The 22,028-nt window shown below is 42.3% G+C and overlaps 2 protein-coding genes across 5 annotated transcripts in view; one reads left to right on the top strand and one right to left on the bottom strand.

Annotated features, from left to right (window-relative positions):
- Positions 1-22,028, top strand: part of PLA2G4C (phospholipase A2 group IVC) — a 38,041-nt gene that overhangs the window by 6,140 nt on the left and 9,873 nt on the right. Inside the window, exons 1-11 of one of the 4 annotated variants that reach the window (XM_072125988.1) lie at positions 4,261-4,346; positions 7,498-7,530; positions 8,206-8,243; positions 10,231-10,315; positions 10,482-10,627; positions 11,949-12,147; positions 13,380-13,488; positions 14,592-14,732; positions 15,414-15,467; positions 18,068-18,106; positions 21,783-21,842. In XM_072125988.1, the coding sequence (XP_071982089.1) occupies positions 7,504-7,530; positions 8,206-8,243; positions 10,231-10,315; positions 10,482-10,627; positions 11,949-12,147; positions 13,380-13,488; positions 14,592-14,732; positions 15,414-15,467; positions 18,068-18,106; positions 21,783-21,842 (898 nt within the window). In that variant the 5' untranslated portion in view covers positions 4,261-4,346; positions 7,498-7,503. Of the gene's footprint in view, positions 1-4,260; positions 4,347-5,535; positions 5,629-7,476; positions 7,531-8,205; positions 8,244-10,230; positions 10,316-10,481; positions 10,628-11,948; positions 12,148-13,379; positions 13,489-14,591; positions 14,733-15,413; positions 15,468-18,067; positions 18,107-21,782; positions 21,843-22,028 lie in introns of those variants that run through there. The other 3 variants (XM_072125980.1, XM_072125835.1, XM_072125924.1) reach the window with 3 other exon arrangements.
- The window catches only part of LOC140112923 (olfactory receptor 10A7-like), a 90,929-nt gene that overhangs the window by 61,885 nt on the left and 7,016 nt on the right, over positions 1-22,028 (bottom strand). The gene's annotated exons all lie outside the window — the stretch shown is intronic.

Here is a 22,028-nt window from a genome sequence, read left to right as displayed (position 1 = left end):
TTGAATTAAATAGAGACCCTGTTTCTGGGGAAGCCCTGTGAGATGTGGAGACCATATATGGACAGATGGTCCCTGATGACGTTTTCCCTGCTCTGCGGCTAACCCGATGTCTGCTCTGCCGTTAATCGACACATTTACACAAAGGATTGCCTGCCCAATGTCTGCTCTGGGGAAGACCTGGAGATGTAGACACCATATATGGACAAATGGTGATATCTCCCTGATGACGAGGTCCCTGCTCTGCGCCCCTGCCGAAAAGGATTCCCTGCTCGATGTCTGTAGAATTCATTCAGGACAACAAATTCTGGCTTTAAAAGTAGAGGCGTGACAACCCCAGCCTGTGCGGGACCTGGAGGGAATATCTGGCGGGACAAGGTGAAAAACCAGGACTGTCCCACCAAATCTGGGACAGCTGTGAGTTATGAGTATAAACACTCAGTCACCCTCCATTTCCTATGGGCCCGGTCGTGGTCGCCCCTGGTAGTGGGCCAGCAGAATTGCAATCCACTTTTTAGCCAGTGTCACATGGCTAAACATTTCTGCAGGACATCAAGCATTGTGAGAACTGTTAATCTGATGGGTGATATGGATAGATACAGGTGCACAGCTTGTTAGTATTACAGAGAGTAATCAGAACTGTGTGTTATAACGGGATAACCAGGCCCCGATGTCTTGCATTTAAACAGCAAGTGAGCCCTCTTCATACACCCTTCATAGCTCTGTGGCAGATATATCCGTCGCAGAGCGTGAAGGGGTTAATATTCCATGCCATGTACTGGAAAGCAGGAAAAAATTCCAAATGCAGTTAAATTGGTGAAAAAATGCATTTACACTATTTTCTTGTGGGCTTGGATTTTAATGCTTTCACTGTGCACCCTAAATGACATGTCTACGTTATTCTTTGGGTTGGTACAATCACGGGAATACCAAAATTTATATAAGTTTTATAATGTTTTCATACATTTAGAAAAATCAACCTCCTGTACAAAAAAAATTCTTCTTTTTGCCATGTTGTGGCGGTAATAACTTTTTCAAACTTCAGTGTACTGTAGGTGGTGTCATGTTTTGCAAATTTTGATAACATTTTTAATGCTACCATTTTGAGGACTGTAAAGCCTTTTGATCACTTTTTACAGAATTTTTTTTATTTTTCAAAATGGCAAAAAAGTGGCACTTTAGACTTTGGGCGCTATTTTCGGTTACGGGATTAAACGCTTACAGGAATAATCTTTATTATATATTGAAAAATCTGACATTTTGGTCACAGTTTATGATTCTTATTGTTTATTTACTTTTATATGTGATCTAGGGAAAGGGGATAATTTAAACTTTTCCTTTTTTTACTATTTTTTCATATATATATATATTTATTTTAATTTTACCATTTTGTCAAGATTTGTGTATTGAGTCTGGACTGTTTGTAGCATTGTCATTTTATGTAACTGTGCAGAATGATGGATTTGTTTCTTACATCTGACTCTTGTTTTAATTTTCCTTGTGTTCGGAAGACTTCATTGTGACATTTTACAGTAGAGAGAATTCTGTAACATTTGACAGTCACAAGAAAAAAAGAATGGGATCTAATATCAAAAAAACAATCTGATAAATACAGCTAGGAAAAAAACACAAACAGGTGGAAATAACTAGGATAAATGTCTCCTCTGGTGCTTGTTTTTGATTACAAGCAGTCCAGCGTAAATGCATCTGTGATCGGGCAAACCCCTCCTGAGCAGCAAACACAAATGGTGCAAGTGTAAGGGTGCAGTCACACGTCGTGTCTAACGCATGTGTTTCAAAACACATTTCTCCAGCTGCAGAGAGATTTGCCTAATTGAAGGGAACCTGTCACCAGAAGTCAGAATTTTACTGGTGACAGGTCTGAATAGGCCTTGCAGAGTACACTACATGACACCCTGATTGACAGCTCTGCTCCCCTCCATTCCCATAATATGTCCCATAATTATAAAGAGTACCTGGCTCCCTGCCAAAAATCCTTGCCAAGTCCTGCAGTGATGCCGCATTTCAAATTTCAGTGCTCGCCTCCTCATTTGCATAACTTTGCATTCATTTATTTCCCCTCCCACTTTCTGCCAATTCTCATTGTGACGTCGGCTCGCGAAGTCTGTGTACCTGAACGTTACCTAACTGAAGTGTGCAGAGACTCCGCGCATGCGAAGTTCACAGGCGCCAGGCGCCAGGGTGTATGGCTCACCGTACAAGTGCAAGGTTTCCTGTGTGGTGAGCCCTTGTCAGGATGAGAATTGGTCTAGCCGTTTCTTGGGGGCATGGAGGAAGCCGGGGCCCAGGATACCTTAGAGCAGTGATGGCGAACCTATGGCACGGGTGCCAGAGGTGGCACTCAGAGCCCTTTCTGTGGGCACTCAGGACATCAGCCCAGGACAGCGTTCACCAAACAGGACCAAATCTATCAAATCTTCCTGCTGTTCCAGGTAACTTGGAGAGAAACTATAATGAAAGTCTCAATTTGCCCTCCTTCTTTCTACTGTATTGGAGGCCTTAGGCGACCCATACAATTGAAAGAAGTGAAAGAAGTGGAAGAACAGGTAGCAATAAGTTACTGCTTAAAATGCCACATTGGCACTTAACGGTAAATAAGGGGATTTTGGTTGTAGTTCGGGCACTCTGTCTCTAAAAGGTTCCCCATCACTGCCTTAGAGGCTGGCTATTGGCCTAGGGCATGCTGTGGTCATGGTGCTTGGTATGGGGACCAGAGGGCTGACATACAGCCTGGCAGGTCTCCAGCAGGTGGTGTGGGCAAGAAATATGGAGGGAGAGGCTGATGCAATGGTTTCTCCTGGTTTCTACCTTGATCGTCTATTAATGAATATAAGGCCCCTTCCACACTTGCGTTGCAGATCACGTCAGAGTTTGATCAGGGTGCGATCAGGGTTTGGTCAGTGAAAAACGCACATTTTGCATCAGAGTGCAATCAGTTTTCAGTCAGAGTTTGTTCAGTGTCTCAGTTTTTCACGCACGTTTTTGATGCAATTTCAATGCAATTTCAATGCGTTTTTCACGCGCAGAAAATGCGCATGAAATGGACTCAGGACTGAGCTCTATCTTTTCTATGGCGATTGATGCGAAAGGGCGTGGTTACACTGTGCGTTTTGGTTTCGTTTTGAAACGCATTACAAATTAACATTATTAACGAATTCCCTATTTTGTTTCAGTTGTTTTGATATATAATAAGTATAGTCTCGGTAGTCTCGGGCAAACGGGGCGACTTTGGTGGTGTTTTTTGTAGTGTAGTTTTTTGGGTTTTTTTAAGAAATGTCATTGTATTTTTTATGAATCTTTATTAATAATTTTTGTGTGTGTTTTTATTTTATTTGTCACCCATTAGGTCATAAAAGATCCCCGGACGACATTTTCACTTTTTTTTCTAATTTTACTTTATACTTTTTGTTTTACAAGTTTTCCCCTGTAACTGAGGCATCTGTAAGAGCCTCAGTTACATTGGGAAATGACCACTTGTCACTGCAGATTCTAATCAGAGTTGGACTAGGTCTAATGAGACCCAGCAGCTCTGTTTAGCCCCTTTTGACCCGGCGGTCACGTGACCGGCGAGTCTATGGAGCCTGCTCCTCCGTGCATCACGCTTGGAGAAAAGGGAGAAGTGGTAACGAACCGCATCTCCCTTCGCCCTAGGTTCTGAGAGGAGTGAACGTATGTACTAACACCTGGGGTCAGTCTGTGGGGCTCTGGACGGTCCCTGCAACAATAGCAAAAAGCCATGCGTTCTAAGCAATATTATAACTCCGAAGTCAAGCAGACATAGTAGAAAAAAGATCTGGCACTCGCCATAATGGCTCTTCAAAACTTTAATAGGTTCATATTGTGAGTACAGGACGTCAGCGTGCGGCAAGGGGTACTGGCCGGTTCTCACTTTCTCTAGCCTCTGATTTCACCCTCCGGCGGCATGTGCATTTAAGCGCTCCTCCGGGAAGGTTGCCATGGATAGATAAAAACAATGCATTGCAATCATAGCCACATGCGTATATGGGAAAAAAAATACTACTACCAACACCAATGAAAAGAGATATGATCACATGATTAAGCATCATAAACAAGACAATATTCTGGAGCTACAACTTGACAATTCTGGTCATTATAATCAAACAAACCTGGAACATTCTATGCATCGCTAGATGAGATAAACAGAAAAATACTATGGAACTATAGCAAAATACTGAAATTAATACGGTCTTTCAAGCCTAAAACACCTTGTGCATCACATTTTAGGATCCATCGAGCTTCACGGCGTAATTGATCCTTCTGGCGATCTCCACCTCTGGGATTTCTGTGAGGAATGTCTGGCTGATGATGTAAGAGACAGGAGGCTCTGATTTACATATCAAAAAACTGGTTCAGAACTTTGAATAGATGCATATCGGTAAATTACCGTATATGCTCGAATATATGCCGACCCGAGTATAAGCCGAGACTGGGAAAACTGGGAAAACCTATTGACTCGAGTATAGGAAATTTATTGGTCACAGCCTCCCAGTATATAGTCTGCCAGCCCCTGTAGCATACAGCCTGCCCAGCCCCTGTAGCATACAGCCTGCCCAGCCCCTGTAGTATACAGCCTGTCCAGCCCCTGTAGCATACAGCCTGCCCAGCCCCTGTAGCATACAGCCTGCCCAGCCCCTGTAGCATACAGCCTGTCCAGCCCCTGTAGCATACAGCCTGCCCAGCCCCTGTAGCATACAGCCTGCCCAGCCCCTGTAGTATACAGCCTGTCCAGCCCCTGTAGCATACAGCCTGCCCAGCCCCTGTAGTATACAGCCTGCCCAGCCCCTGTAGCATACAGCCTGTCCAGCCCCTGTAGCATACAGCGTGTCCAGCCCCTGTAGCATACAGCCTGCCCAGCCCCTGTAGTATACAGCCTGTCCAGCCCCTGTAGCATACAGCCTGCCCAGCCCCTGTAGCATACAGCCTGCCCAGCCCCTGTAGTATACAGCCTGTCCAGCCCCTGTAGCATACAGCCTGTCCAGCCCCTGTAGCATACAGCCTGCCCAGCCCCTGTAGCATACAGCCTGCCCAGCCCCTGTAGCATACAGCCTGCCCAGCCCCTCTAGTAGGAAAAAAAATAACACTGTACTCACTTTTACGGCGTCCCCCGTAGGTCCTCTTCTGTCCCAGACTGTCTCAGACAGAAGAGGACCTACGGGTGACGTCAGAAAGGTGAGTTTTGACTTTATTTATTTAGTTGACTCGAATATAAGCCGAGTTCGGGTTTTTGAGCACAATTTTGTGCTGAAAAACTAGGCTTATACTCAAGTATGTATTTTACCTAATATCCTGCCCCCCACACAAGTACACTAACACTCATTACAAAAACATGCAGTAAAGTGGCCAACCCCTTTGAGCTTGCACCACAGTATTTAGAAAATGAATTTGTTAGCTGAAGCTCTAAACAGTCCAGTGATACATTTTGGAAATATGTTATCCCAACAGATCACATTACTTACATAACTATATTTACCAAGTAGTGTAAGAGAGTGGGCACTTGATCTCTCCTTGGCTGGAGACAGCTCTAAAAGATCATCTGCTCTGAGAATTCAGAAAACTCAAGTAGATCAAGGGCCATTCTTTGCATAGCAGGTAAGGCTTTATTGCTGTAATAAGTGTTGCTAGGTGTGTGGAAGTGTTTGGCATGACTTATATCTCGTAGCTTACGAAGTGTCATTATTTAATTGCTGTGTTCACCTTGTAAATATTACTGTATTAATTACAGGCCTCATCACAAAAATGTTTCATACCAGAAGACAGAAATAGCATTGCAGATCCTACAGTGTTAATATCCTGCTCATTTCTTTTTGGAATTCAAAAGCAATTTTAAAACTCTTGCTGTACCATTGCTTTTTTTAAGGGACACTATCACTCAAATAGGACATATCCCAAACCATAACTAGCTTAACCCATTCACAACTGTCATAAGGCTATATACCCATTCTCTGTGCAGATGGCACATATATAAGCATCAGAAGCGTCAAACTTAACAGTTACATCTCCTAAACCAAAGCATCTAGAAACACACATTTGGTTTCATATTGAATGGGAGAATGTAGGACTGTGGTCATACAGAACCAGAGATATCCACTGTTAAATTTACAGGAAAAATTTTTCATTTTTAAAACAGTGTTTGGCCTGATCACATATGTATTTTAACTGAACCGCATGTGATCAGTAAACAGCACCATGTCTTGCATTGTTTATTAAAAGTAGTGTTTCAATGACCTCTGATCTTAAAATTCTATGCAGCAAGTGCCCCAATATAAGTGAAATTTTCAGTGCTGAATTGGGAAATAAAGTCATATTAGTATTAGTAAGCCATAAGCATTTAAAACCTACACAACTAGGTTATGTATAAGCTGAGTTTTTCAGCACAAAAAATGTGCTGAAAAACCTCACCTCGGCTTATACACAAGTTTATTAAAAAAATAAACTTACATACTCACCCTCCGGCGCTCCTGATGCTCGGCACAGCTCACCGATGCTCCCTGGGGCTCCTCTTCTTTCTTCTCTCTGCTGTAACTGCAGGCAGAGATGCGTCCATGTGCTCTGCCCGCCGGTGCACACTATGATATGTCCCCACTGATAATGTCATAATGTGCGCCATAGTGTCGGAAGAGGGGGGATCCTGGCTGCATGTGGCATTTGATAACTGGGGCGGCTGGCTGCATGGGGCATTTCATAACAGGGGGGTCGCTGCATGGGGCATTTCATAACAGGGGGCTGGCTTCATGGGGCATTTCATAACGGGGGGGGTCGCTGCATGGGGCATTTCATCAGTGGAGGGCTGGCGGCAAGGGGCATTTCATCAGTAGGGGTGTTGCTGGCTGCATGGTGCATTTTATTACTGGAGGAGGTTGTTACCAATGCATTTCCCACCCTAGGCTTATACTTAAGCCAATAAGTTTGCCCAGTTATTTGTGGCAAAATTAGGAACCTCGGCTTATACTTGGGTCGACTTATACTCAAATATATACGGTAACATATTTTTTAAAATTGTTAGGTTGTTTACATTTACACTGGTGTTCTGTAACATATGCAGCACTATCCAACATATCAATCTCATTACAAGTCTAGGTGTGACTCCTTTTTGCTTACTCATCGTTCATAGTTTATAATTTTTTTCTTTTTTTTTTTATCACACCCTCTGATGACTTGAAAGTATTAAACGCTCATAAAGAGAAAGCCAGAGCAGGGAGGAGGTGTTGGTTAGAATGTGTAATTCCCTGGAATGGGCTTTTAAAAAAGTAAAGCCTCTGTCACCAGTGAGAACAATTCCTAGAATAACAAAGGACAGGCATGAAAAGCCTTGCTGTATCTGATCATGTGGCATTGGCTCACTCATCTCATTAATTCCAAACTTCGGTTCCTGTACATTTTGGATGTATTGACTATATCATTTATTGCATCCTTTTTATGTAATCTTTGCTTTTTTGGCTGCCCTACTTTTTCTAACAGGCTCAAATGAATACTCCAATGAACTCCATAGAGGTAAGTGACCGTTTCATTTATTAAACTACATTATTTAGACTTTTTAACAATATTATATGATGACTGGATAAGTTGTACAACTGATACAGAAATGTGATGAGTTTTATGGGTTTTTTTGTAACATAGAACAATATTTTGCCATAATTTACTATGTTGGCCAATTATTTTATGCTTCTCGTTCCTAGTGACCCAGTAATCACTATATATGCAATATACTTATTTAAAGGATTTGTTGTTGTCTTTTGACTTTATAAATCAAATATATATATATATATATATATATATTGTATATATTCTACAAAAGGTAGTATGTCTATACATGTATATAACTAAATCCATTGGTACAGCTGTATACAATTTTAGGTTTTGTATTCAAATTATACACATATGCAGTTTTGGAGCATCTTATGATGCCAAGTGTCAATATAAAATGAATGAGAAGAAGAAAGATCAAAAACATCAAGACTTTGGGGGTTATATACTATGCAACATGGCATGTATAAAGCCCTTTGTGATGATCCTGTGTGCTGTGTTTACTATAGTAAATACTTTTAAAGAATGGATCACATAATTTATAGCAATAATTTTAAATATCACAGTAATGTCTATAGCCATATATAAAATAGAACATTTATTATAATGCAATAATAGTAATTTTGTCACTTTTTGCTCTAGAAACAAATTGACATCATTTGTCATAACTGTGATTCAGTGTAAGTATTCCACAACTTGGATTATTTCATGAATAATATTGCAGTCTATAAAAAGTATTTTTAATTGTTAAAGAAGACCTGTCAGTGATTTATCGGAACATAGCGATAAAACTAGAAGACACTTCACTACATAGCCGTCAGAACGCCGGATATAGAACATAGATATTGCTTAAATTTACTGAGCTGCCATAACAGTCTGTGGAGCTATCTAGCATTGGCTCCTTACAAAGTAGGGGGGTGCATCATTGTAGTTATGTCAGTTTATTGTCTAAAATGTCCTAAATTGTTGCATCTGCAAATTTGTGACTTTTTGTCTGGCCAAATGTGTGTATGATGGAACAGCTAATAATATTATATTCCACGTATTCTGATATACAAGATATTTCAAAATAGTAGAAAATACCTTTTAATGAAACCTATCGGCATGATTTTACTAATAAAATCATGAACCGTACCTGACAGGTCATCATCTTTCTTCTCCAAAGCTGTCTTTTATTATGTTTTGGTCATGTCTTGATTGTTAGAAAAATACTTTTTATCTACTAAGCAAATTTTGAGGCCTGGGAAGGTGGATAGGGTTTGTGGAAGAAGTAAGGGTCCAGTTCACATCTCTGTTATGTCATCCATTATTTTCATCAGTTATGAAAAGACTTGCACCTTTTCTCTACGCACAGGTCTGCACACTGTAGTATGAAAAAGTTATTAGCGTTAAAGTATGATGAAGCAAAGACATTTTTTGGGGCAAATGGTTTTTATTTTCTGTCTAATCCAAAGAATAAATATGTGACATTTGGAGTGCAATAAAAGCCATAAAAACAGAGCCCATGAGAAAATCTAATTTTTTCACCAACTTTACCACACTTGGAATTTTTTTTAAAGCTTTCCACTACACAGCATAGGACATTAATTGTCACTAGGAATTACAATTTATTTAATAGAAGACAAGCCCTCATACACCTCTGTACAAAGATCATTTTAAAAGTTTCTGATTTTTGAAAGTGGGGAGTTTACAATGGAAATATAATAACTTTACCCCTAGTTTTTGTTAGGTCTCATGCAGACGGCCCATCTTGCTCCATCTGAATCAGAACCAGGGTGGAGAAGGGGGGGCTGAGTGCTGCTCCCCTCTCCATAGGAAGCAAGTGACCACGCCTTAGGTTAGGTCTAAGAAAGTACCTGCCTTTTCTTTGGTGGCTGGGTATAATAGACCTCTAAGGATGCTGTGAGTTGGGACTGCAGTGTGTCCATACAGTTAACACATGGTCTTGTGTCTGAGAGGTTAAAGGGGTTTTCCCACGAGCAGAAGTTAGGCCCTATCCATGGGATAGGGCCTAACTTGCTGATCAGTGGAGGTCTTGGGAGTGCTGAGACCCAACAGATCACAAAAAATAGGGTCCCGCTTAGTTACGTCGGGCCTCTTGTCGCTCCATCAGACTAATCGAGCAGACGGCCGCACATAACCATTCTGCTCCATTGATCTCTATGAAGCTGACGGAAATAGTTAAGCGCCGCGTGTGGCGATCTTCGTCGGTTCCATGGAGATTAATGGAGCAGAACGGTCATGTGCGGCTGTCTGCTCCATTAATCTGACGGAGTGACGAGAGGTCAGACGGACCCCTTGTTTTTGTGATCTGTGGGGGTCTCAGCACTCAGACCTGCACTGATCAGCAAGTTAGGCCCTATCCTGTGTATAGGGCCTAACTTTAGTTCGTAAGAAAAACCCCTTTAATATATTTTTAGGAAGTAAGCAAAAATGATGTTCTTCTAGGCCACTGTTAAATTGCACCAGGCACGACATCATGACATTGAAGCACCAATGTCATAAGCAGGCATTGAAATTATAGTTAAATAAGAAAGATGTGATTTGCTGGGATTCATCTAGTTATGTCACCTTTATTTGGAAAATTGATACTGTATTTGTCTATTACGTGAGCTTTGTTGTAATACTACATATTTTCATTATGCTTTTTCGTGATTCTCCTTTAAGGTCAGAAGGGGAACTGTTATCCATTAAAGCAAGGCAGAAAAAAGTGCGAGAAGCCCTTCAAAAATTAAATATTAATATACGAGAGGTAAATATGCTGTTAGTTTTCCGGTTATATTCTTTAAATTACATTCTGTAATTAACATGTGACGTTTAAAATGACAAATAGATTTAGATTTAATAGATTTACTGGAATAAAGATAAATGTTTTTCCGTAGTATATATTTTAATAATCCCATTTTGATGTATTGTAGGATGAAGAGCCTCCTGTAATTGCCATTATGGGATCGGGTGGTGGACTTCGTGCCATGGTCGGTCTTCTTGGGGTCCTTGCTGAACTTGCAAAAGAAGGCATTTTAGATGCTATTACATATATATGCGGCACCTCTGGATCAACATGGTATATCTTTTTCACATCTAATTGATGTTGACTACTTTTGTGTTAAAAAAAACTGATAAAATAACTGTGGAGTGAATTACAAGCCTAAAAAAACAGTACAGTACATTCTATTTCATATTCCCTGACCTCAATCTAGTAGGAATCTGTTTACAAAAACTGAAGCATCAGTGCAGCAGACAACTCTATGGAGGTCATTTATCTTGGCTTTTTATTTTTTCTCTTCTTTTTGCCCTTTTTTAGCACATTTTAATATTTGCCCTAAAATTTCACCCGCCCATCAAGGTTTGCTGCAACCTTTTTTTTCACTGTTACACCTAAAATCCTTAAAGTCCAGATGTGGGCGTTTGAAAAAGTTGCATTCTTTGGGACATTTATGGTAAAAAGTCGTGGTAAAAAGTAGCATTTTTTTAACTCCAGTTCCAAGCAGACATAGGCAGTAGAATAGCATGGGTAGCTCAAGACTCTGCAACCTTTTTTAATTAAAAAAATGTTGCAAAAATCATCAAACTCAAATGCCAAATATATAAGCACAAAAGAAAAATAGGTAGGTGCAAAGTCCCAGACTAAAGATAATGGCCCACATTTATTAAAGTGTTTGCACCAGTTTTCTGTCTGACTTTGCATTAGAAAGAACACACAAACTGCTTGCACAGGTATCTATAAACTATTTGTGCACTGTTTCTGACAAGACAAAAAAAATGTGCACCAAAGGGATGAGTCACTACTGAGTCGGACCATGCCCCACAACTCTGTCTGATGTGCGACACAATTCTGCAGCATGAACAAAGTACATTAAAAAAAATGGTGCACACTTCTGGAGCAGTGCAGGGGGCGCCAGATTAATGAAGAACTTGCACCACAATTCATAAATCAGGTGCACCCTGCACACTTCACAGGCAAACTGCACATAGTAGACTGTTTTTACTAAATCTGGGCCAATGTTTTTTTTTATCTGAAAGCAACATATCCTGTAGGGGCAGCAGGTGTAGCCTAAAGTTTGGGAATAAGGATCCACTCATTAGGGGTCTGACTGACTGCTGGCCCACAAGTTCCCCAAGTGCTCCATGTAAATATTACACTTCTATGGGGCTGCTGAACATACAAGTCCCAGAAGTGAAAAGTGAACTGCTAGATTATGCGCAATATTCATATGGGGCACTTCAGAGGACCAGCAGTTGATTCTGAGTTTTATACACTATCCCAGCAATGGACTGTCATATAGCTGTTCTAGAGCTTGTTCTGTAGTAACTGCTAGTCACACTGCTGCATGCTATGATAGGCTCATACCTTTAACATATTTTCTCAATTATCTTTTATTCAGGTGTATGTCATCCCTCTATGATAATGAAAACTGGTCATCATGCATGCAAGAGATGGAACGTCAGATAGCTGATCGTCTATTGGAGCCCACAAATAATTGGGAGAAGACTTGGAAGAAACTCAACCAGACTTTTTCTAAAGAAATGTTTTCACTGACCAATTTTTGGGCTTATGTGTTTATTCATAAAGTTTTAAATGAAGTAAGCAATGCTGACAGTATTCAATATATTCTACCATAGTAGAAACATAGGGCTAGAACCCTCTGTGTATTAAGAAGGGGACCATGTCTTGGAGTTAATGGCTTGAAATTTATAGACCCTTTTATTTTTTTAGACTTCTACTTATATACTCTATTACACTTCTATACACGAATATATGTTTAAAACCTGAGATAGTGATGTATTTTTCTTTAAGATACAGCAGATGTTTCATAAAACATAGATGCGGCAAATCAGAAGAGATCTGTCTAAATTTGCAAAAGGGAGTAGGGCAGTGATGGTGAACCTTTTAGAGAGAGTGCCCAAAGTACAACAAAAACCCACTAACTTGGAATGTTATCATAGCTTCCCGTCTGGGTCTCCTGAACAGGAAGAATTGCAATGTTCAGAGGAGGAGGTCCACTGATGATCCAGGTCTGTCCATACTTCCTCACGCCTCCTGTAGTGCCAAGAAGCCAAGTATATGTCCTTTAAAAGTGGCATTGGGTGCAGCACCACTGGAGTAGAGCTTTGTGGAAAGAGTATTACTTTTCAATACGTCAGTGGAGTTGATGCTAAAGTGGATAATGGTCACAAGTTTGGAATTCTATGGGACCCTGTCATTAGGTGAAAATGTGAAATTGTGATGACAGATTCCCACAACCTGCTGTACTGTTTGCATACAACCTTAGGATTTGGGGTGTTTAAATGCGGATATGATATATAAAGGGAATAGTATAAAAGAGTCCTTATTTAAAGAACACTCCCTTGTATTAACCCCCATAAAAAAAATTATGCAGTACCACTGGATCAACATCCCAGTGTTTCATCTGTTTACATTCCTTGATATTATTTCTATGGAGCAAAACATCGGTTTTTATACAAAAAAAACACTGAATGTAAATATAGGGGAAGCTCTGAATTACTTATGCACACTGGATTATCTGTCCATATACATTTATTCTTTTATGGATGTGTTTCGATAAGCTTGGGCCCAATGCAGCCTAATGGAAGATCCTGCTGACAGTAACTTGAAAGACAAAGTTTGGGCATAAGCATCTAAACAGGCATATTTCTAAACATCTGACCTGAGGAAATGGTTTAGAGACCCCCTTCCCCCCGATAATGTATATTTTAGATTGTGCATGTAAGTCACAATAATACGATCTGTGGATACTTAGATCCCTTTTGTTACTTCATGATGATTATACAGTATTCCTGTTTTGTTTTTCCAGATTAATGAGAATACATTGTCCAGTCACCAGGCATCTTGTGAGAGTGGAAAAAATCCTTATCCAGTCTACTCTGCTGTGGAAGAAGGCTCTTTACATTCACATAATCCAGGTGAGGGTCACAAAACTGGGGTCTGGTTCTTATACACCTGTGGTTAAGGGACTGGATAAAATACCTGCATTCATTAAATTTGAGGTGTATCCCAGGGTCGGCTCCAGGTTTCAGTTGGCCCCTGGGCGGCAAAGATTCTGTAGGCCCCTTTGCAGTAAACTCAAGTGGCAGCAAAATTCAGAAACTAAAACAGTCTCCTGTCCCAAAATATTCCCTAGTTTATAATACCAAATAGCCCCATCATGGTTATTTTATATTTTGCCCCACTCAGACCCTAAGTATTAGATACATACATTAGATAGTTCCTACATTCATTAGATTCATTAGATACAGACCCCCTTACCTCCATGAATTTCCTATGTCCAGCAGCTCTCTGCCCTGGAACTTGCACTGTCACTCCCATTGCTGGTGCCGGCCCTGTTGTATCCCATATTTAATAAATGTTAAAATGCTATGTAACTCCTTCCCACACCATGATATAACTGTAATTCACAATGTAGTTAGGAATGTGTAGGGAGAGCTCATGTACTGGAAATGTTGTACAGGTCCCAAACCTCAATGAAAACATCAGAAAGTCCAGGCACAAATTACACAGATAATTTCAACATATGGAAATGTTTTGTGGATCAAAATACACAACAATCTTTTCATTTTTTTTAAATCAACTGACTCAAAGAATAAAGGGAGTGGGGCAGATTTATCAAGCTGTCTGAGAGTCAGAATATTCCTAGTTGTCCATGGCAACCAATCACAGCTCCCCTTTAAAATATTTATGAGCACTGGTAAAATGAAAGCTGAGCTGTAATTGGTTGCCATGGGCAACTAGAAATATTCTGACTTTCAGACAGCTTGATAAATCTGCCGCAATGTTTCATTTGGACCACCCATTGAAAGGTCATAAGAATCTGGTGCAACTTCTGTTTTTCATCTTTCCAGTACATGGCATGGAATATTAAATGGTGCCACTAGGAAGAGCATTTTGTCACTTCCCACCATGCTGCTTTTATATTTGTAACAACAAAATGATACAGGTTTTATAACATAAGGATGTAATGCATGTGAACTTGGCCATAACATGCTGGTAATCTTCAAATTTATCACAGGGGCCTGGTTTGAGTTTACACCACATGTGGCTGGATTTCCAGCATACAAGACATATGTCAAAACTGAGCAATTGGGCAGTAAGTTCAAAGATGGAAAATTAGTGAAAAATCATCCTGAGTGGGACCTCTGCTATCTGCAAGGTAAGCTACAATAGAAAGAAAAACTCAAGAAGATATTCACTTAAAGCCTCTGCTAGACCTATAGGGGCACATTTACTTACAAAGTCGGACAGTTCACTAGAAGTACATTGTCCGTGTATAATGCTGCGTGCGACGATTCACTAAGATAGTGCGCCAGAAATCATGAATCTTTCACTTCCCAGCACTGGTCCGACAGAGTTTACCATATTTTTTGTGGTGCACCTTTAACATGGCGTGCGACACAATTGGAAAGTTAAATACGTCGCGTGGTCGGAATCAGTTGGACTGCTCGACGGCACAGGCCCAGACGGCACAGCCCCAGATGGCACAGCCACCACAGCCAGCGCAGATGCGCCACAAATGGGTAGCATGCACCACAATCGCAGTGCATACACTTCTTAAATACCTGTGCCATAAAAAACGTGCAAAGCCCATAGTAAATGTTCCCCATAGTGTTAAGCTTTCTGTTCCGAAAATTATTGGTCTCATCGGATGCAAGTGAAAGAATGCCACGTGAGCAGCAGTGACGTCATAGTTCTTACACATGTGACTGCTGGAGCCAGTGATTGTCTGACACTGTGACCTACTCTTCATCAATTTTTCACAGGTCACAGGGAGAAGTTTAATTTAACCCGGTATTTTTAATTGTATAGTAAAAGTCATGTTTTGTTTCATTTCCAGGAATGTGGGGCAGTGCGCTTGCAGATAGTGTTTCAGTTAAAGAATTCATCAAAGGCAAGTTCAGCATAAGTGTTATATTGGATTATTGCTAGAGGTAGCAGCCATACTTGCAGGAGTATATCAATAGGAGTGAATAGGTAGTAGTACATAGGTTCTTGTACATGTAGATTCTTTTCACATGTTAGAGAGGCCTTACTTAAGAGCAAATATATCATGGCTTTGTTATTTTAATCTTATTGGTTGGACTTATAAGATGGACCTGTGTCTTTTTCCAACCTTATATACCTTATATACCAGTGGTGGCAAACCTTTTAGAGACCAAGTGCCCAAACTCCAAACCAAAGTCTAAAGTTAAATACCAACATACTGATAATAAACAGATCATTAAAGAAAGACCAACATCATACATTATATCACTAAGGGCACATTCACATGGTCGTCTGCGGGGACGTACATGCGGCCGCAAATTTGCGGCCGCATGTACGTCCCCATAGACGGTAATAGCGGCGCGGTGCAGATGCGGTGCCATTTTTGCGGCCCGCACACCGCAAAAAGATAGAGCATGCTCAATCTTTTGGCGTGTGTGCGGCCGTGCGCCGCTATTCTCTATGGAGGGAGGAGGGGCTGCCGCTGTGTGAATGTACCCTAAGAAGGAGCAAATACAGCAAGGAATACTACTGCCATACAGTGAGGAACACTACACCCCATACAGCGAGGAACATTACACCCCATACAGCGAGGAACACTACACCCCATACAACAAGGAACACTACCCCCATACAATGAGGAACACTACCTACATACAGTGAGGAACACTACCCGCATATAGTGAGGAACACTACCGCCATACAGTGAGCAACACTACCGACATACAATGAGGAACACTACCGCCATACAGTGAGGAATACTACCACCAAACAGTGGGGAACACTACCCGCATACAGTGAGGGACACTACCTCCATACAGTGAGGGACACTACCTCCATACAGTGAGGAATATATCCATACAGTGAGGCACACTACCGCCATACAGTGAGGGACACTGCCGCCATACAGTGAGGGACACTGTCCCCATACAGTGAGGAATATATCCATACAGTGAGGGACACTACAGCCATACAGGGAGGGACACTGCCGCCATACAGTGAGGGACACTGCCGCCATACAGTGAGGGACACTGCCGCCATACAGTGAGGAACACTACCCCATACAGTGAGAAACACTACCCCATACAGTGAGGAACAATACTTCCATACCGTGAGGAACAATACCCCCATACAGTGAGGGACACTACACCATACAGTGAGGGACACTACCCCATACAGTGAGGAACAATACTTCCATATCGTGAGGGACACTACCGCCAACAGTGAGGGACACTACCGCCATACAGTGAGGCACACTGCCACCATAAAGTGAGGGACACTGACACCATACAGTGAGGGACACTGACACCATACAGTGAGGGACACTGCCGCGATACAGTAAAGGACACGACCCCCATACAGTGAGGAACACTACCTCCATACAGTGAGGGACACTACCGCCATACAGTGAGGCACACTGACACCATACAGTGAGGGACACTGACACCATACAGTGAGGGACACTGCCGCGATACCGTGAGGGACACTGCTGCCATACAGTGAGGAACAATACCGCCATACCCTGAGGGACACTACCGCCATACATTGAGGGACACGACCCCCATACAGTGAGGAACACTACCCCATACATTGAGGAACACTAGCCCCATACAGTGAGGAACAATACCGCCATACCCTGAGGGACACTACCGCCATACATTGAGGGACACGACCCCCATACAATGAGGAACACTACCCCATACATTGAGGAACACTAGCCCCATACAGTGAGGGACACTACCTTCATATCTTGAGGGACACTGCCGCCATACAGTGAGGGACACTGCCGCCATACAGTGAGGGACACTGCCGCCATACAGTGAGGGACACTGCCGCCATACAGTGAGGGACACTGCCGCCATACAGTGAGGGACACTGCCCCCATACAGTGAGGAACACTACCGCCATACAGTGAGGGACACTACCGCCATACAGTGAGGGACACTACCGCCATACAGTGAGGGACACTACCGCCATACAGTGAGGGACACTACCGCCATACAGTGATGAACACAACCCCCATACAGTGAGGAACACAACCCCCATACAGTGAGGGACACTACCGCCATACAGTGAGGAACACTGTTACCATACAGTGAGGGACACTACCGCCATACAGTCAGGAACACTTCCTCCATATATTGAGGGACACTACCCCCATACAGTGAGGAACACTACCCCCATACAGTGAGGGACATTACCTCCATACAGTGAGGGACACTACCGCCATACAGTGAGGAACACTACCGCCATTCAGTGAGGAACACTACCGCCATTCAGTGAGGGACACTACCGCCTTACAGTGAGGAACACTACCACCATACAGTGAGGGACACTACCGCAGTGGGTAGTCCCAGTGTGCTCTAGAGCCCTAAGAAATTGCATGAGTTCCATTATAGGTAAATCCTCTTTTGCCTGCATAAACTGTTGAGGCTCTATCTTGAGTATCTTTTCTTTTGTTTTTAATTTTGAAAATTTCTTTTACTAAATAACACATTGTTTTAACAGACAAAATTCAAGGAATCTTTCCAAAATTTACAGAGGAAGGTAAGGAATTATCTATCAAACATACATTGAAACAAAGCCTGGCTTTTTAAAGAAATCCGAGTTTTTGGGGCCATAATATGTACCTTTTAAAAACTGTATATTTGATCACTTATAAACCATTCTCCAAGCTATAATCTGGAGGACATTGAAGCTACAACCATTAAAACCTTACCTACTTGTGACGTAAGAATACGTCACATGTCGGCTGACACTTTATGGAGAGGACTCACAGGCTAAGCCCTCTCCAGACAAGGTAGTTGTGTGCTGCAAATTGCGCAATTGGTGCTAGCATTAAAAACCCTGCTGCACATGGTTGCCACCATACTGGCTTGTATCCTTGCTCTCTGTGTCATCAGGGAATGACAATCTGTTACCATGACAGCCTTGGGTCATATAAAGACCCAAGGGTGTCTCGTTTTAACATATTCATTACACTGTGAGATTTGCACATTGTAATAAATTATGTGGTAAATCTCCTTATACCGCCAAACTGTAGTATAGCAGTATATGGTAGGATCAATCAGACAACCTAGTATTAAAGTACCCTATGGGGTTTGAAAAATATTTACAAAAAAATTAAATAAAAAACCTAAAAGTTTAAATCAACCCCCTTTCCCTAGAACTGATATGAACATAAAAAACAGTAAAAATAATATGTAATGTATCACCACGTCCCAAAATGTCTGATACACCAAAATATAATAACGGTTATTCCCAGCGTTTAAATTGCTACTTTTTTAACATTAAAAAAATATTAAAAAATTTAAGTGATCAAAATGCTGTACAGTCCCCAAAAATGGTAGCTCTGAAAACATGAAAATTTTCTAAGAATGACACCACACACAGCTCCACACACTGAACTATAAAAAGGTACTAGCACCAGAAGATGGCAAAATTAAGAATTTTTAATTTCTTTTTGGAGGAGGATTTAATTTTTGTAAATGTATGTGCAACATCCCCCACCTGGGCCTAGACTTTTCTTGGGGCCTGGAGGCAGCCGGGGCCCAAAATACCGGAGTGGCTGGCGGTTGCGCCCTAGGCACGCTGTGGTCACTGTGCTTGGTATGGGGACCGAAGGGTTGTCCTACAGCCTGGCAGGTCTCCAGCAGGTGGTGTGTGCAAGAAATATGGAGGGAGAGGCTGATGTACCGGTTCTCTCTGGGGCATCCCCTGAGTGTCCGTAACATATGTCCCTGGGTGATGGATGGGGATCCCTTGCTAGGGAAAGGTGTGGTTCATGTATGACGTCTAGGTGTTACTTACTCGAACACCCGGGTCCCCTGACCCGCAGTTTACAGGCCACACAATTACAGAGCTCCGATTTGAGGCATAAGCCTGCAGTCAGGATTTCATATAGACATATAAAAAAATGGTCAAAAAAATGGTCCGACACAGCCATAGCTACTACCTACAAAGCCTGACAAAAGGTTAAATGCAAACTGACTAATAGTATTACTACTATAGTTGGACTTTGGCAGCCCAATGGGTGAATAGCTTAAACGTTACATAACATTACAGTAGTACGGCTACTCGTAGTAGCAAATTAGTAATGTCCATTTTTCTAAGGAGAAAAAGACATATGATATGCAAACAGAATGTCCATTTCTGAAAATGAAAGGGATTAAGTGCAATAGTCTATAGCAAATAGCAACTTTTTCCATTGAGTATCCAGCTAAAGTCTCTCAGAGAGCTCTTGGATTACTCTCCAATCACATTCCAGTGTACATGGTGCAATACAATTGGTAGACAGAATCACATCCACTTAACTCTACAGCTGCTAATTACCTGAGACTCACTGCATTCCCTCTTTAGGGCCTTATTCGCAACTACTCCTCTGCCCATGTATCGGCAGGGGTGTTGCATATGAAAACATTGTAAAATCCAGGAGCATCGCTAGGTCAAAAGATCCGGGGCTCATTCCCCGAATCTTTTGGCCCGAGCCCCGGATCTCCCTGGGTCAACAGGACATTTGTCCCGCAGGCATCCTCCTCTCTATCATCCCGATCTGTTTCCTCGGGACATTGTGATGAGAAACTGCACAGTGCACATTTCTTTCTCCTGCAGGACCTGTGATGATGTCACGATCACATGACCTGCAGTGGGAAGCAGTGCACAGCGCTGTACAGGACAGGTGAGGTGAGAACATAGGGGGATCTGTATGGGCCACATTACAGGGGGGCTGTGTGTGGGGACATTACTGAGGACATTACAGGGGGGCTGTGTGTGTTGGACATTACAGGGGGGCTGTGTGTGGGGTCATTACTGGGGGACATTACAGGGGGGATGTGTGTGGGGACATTACAGAAAGGCTGTGTGTGGGGACATTACAGGGGGCTGTGTGTGGGGACATTACAGGGGGGCTGTGTGTGGGGACATTACAGGGGGGCTGTGTGTGGGGACATTACAGGGGGGCTGTGTGTGGGGACATTACAGGGGGTATGTGTGTGGGGACATTACAGGGTGGGCTTTGTGTGTGGGACATTACTGTGGGACATTACAGGGGGGGGCTGTGTGTGGGGACATTACTGAGAGACATTACAGGAGGGCTGTGTGTGTGGACATTACTGGGGGACATTACAGGGGGGCTGTGTATTGTGGAAATTACCGGGTGACATTACAGGGGGATTTGTGGTGGATATTACAGGGGGGCTGTGTGTGGGGACATTACTGGGGGACATTATTGAGGGACATCAAAGGGGGGCTGTGTGTGGTGACATTACTGGTGGACATTACAGTGGGGCTGTGTGGAGGGGATATTACTGGGGGACCTTACTGGGGGGCTGTGTGTGGGGGACATTACTGAGGGACATTATAGGGAGGCTGTGTGTTGGAAATTACGGGGGGACATTACAGGGGCGCTGTGTGTGGGGGACATTACTAAGCGACATTACTGGGGGACATTACAGGGAGGCTGTGTGTGGGGGACATTATTGGGGGACATTACTGAGGGACATTACAGGGGGATTGTGTGTGGGGACATTACTGGGGGGCTTCAGCCTTGATCACATGCTAAGGTTACATTGCGTTTCAACCGCATCTGCTAAACGCAATTTAACCTCCGCATGTGATCAAGGCTAAAGCCTTTGGAATGTGTCAAAACCGTAACACATTGTGTGAACGCGCCCTCATAGTGAAGTGGACATGTCACCTGCAGTCACTGGATGTAATAAGTAGGGATTTCTCCTGTGGTTTCTGTAGCAGTATATACCCTCAGTAAAGTTATTATTGGCACAACCAAATGTGAAGGGGCTATGTACAGAAGGGGGTATTACTAAAAGTGCGATACAAATGCATTGGGGCCAGTGCCCCGGGTCTTTTACCACCCTAGCAAAGCCCCTGATAAAACCTATAAACATTTGCTGTCTCTGTGATCGCACCGAGCCAAAGAACAAAGTATACCTGTCAGTTGGGGTGCACAGGGAAAGCTGTAAAATCTAAGCCTACAAGAAAATGGCATCACTATGAAGTGCAATCTGTTACTCAGAAAACAAACCCTTACACAGCTCTTTACATGGAAAATTACAAAAGTTATAGATTATTGAATGTGGGGAGCAAAAAATGGAAACGCAAAAACAAAAATGAGCCTCAGCATTAAGGGGTTAAAACTTATTTTTGTAAATGTTCCTGTAACATTGTTCCCTGTTGGTTTACATTACATGCATTATATTTCCTTCAGGGTCCTTGAATAATGCTTCTCTTCTACCACCTAATGATAATGAAGAATCATTGGACTCAGGTAAATATGACAACAAAATAGTAAACAGTCAAAAGGTCACTTGTGATCTAACCCTTTAAATGTCCTCATCAAAGCTTTTAAAATGGGTCCAGTGGCTTATAAAATGGAGGGTAATCATGGAGGATGGTATCCCGTTCATGCCGACTATTGTGATTTCGGTCCGCTTATTACTAATTATAAATCAGG

The sequence above is a fragment of the Engystomops pustulosus genome, chromosome 1 (genome assembly GCF_040894005.1).
Source record: "Engystomops pustulosus chromosome 1, aEngPut4.maternal, whole genome shotgun sequence".
Taxonomy (NCBI): domain Eukaryota; kingdom Metazoa; phylum Chordata; class Amphibia; order Anura; family Leptodactylidae; genus Engystomops; species Engystomops pustulosus.
This window is presented reverse-complemented; position numbering and strand designations above follow the sequence as displayed.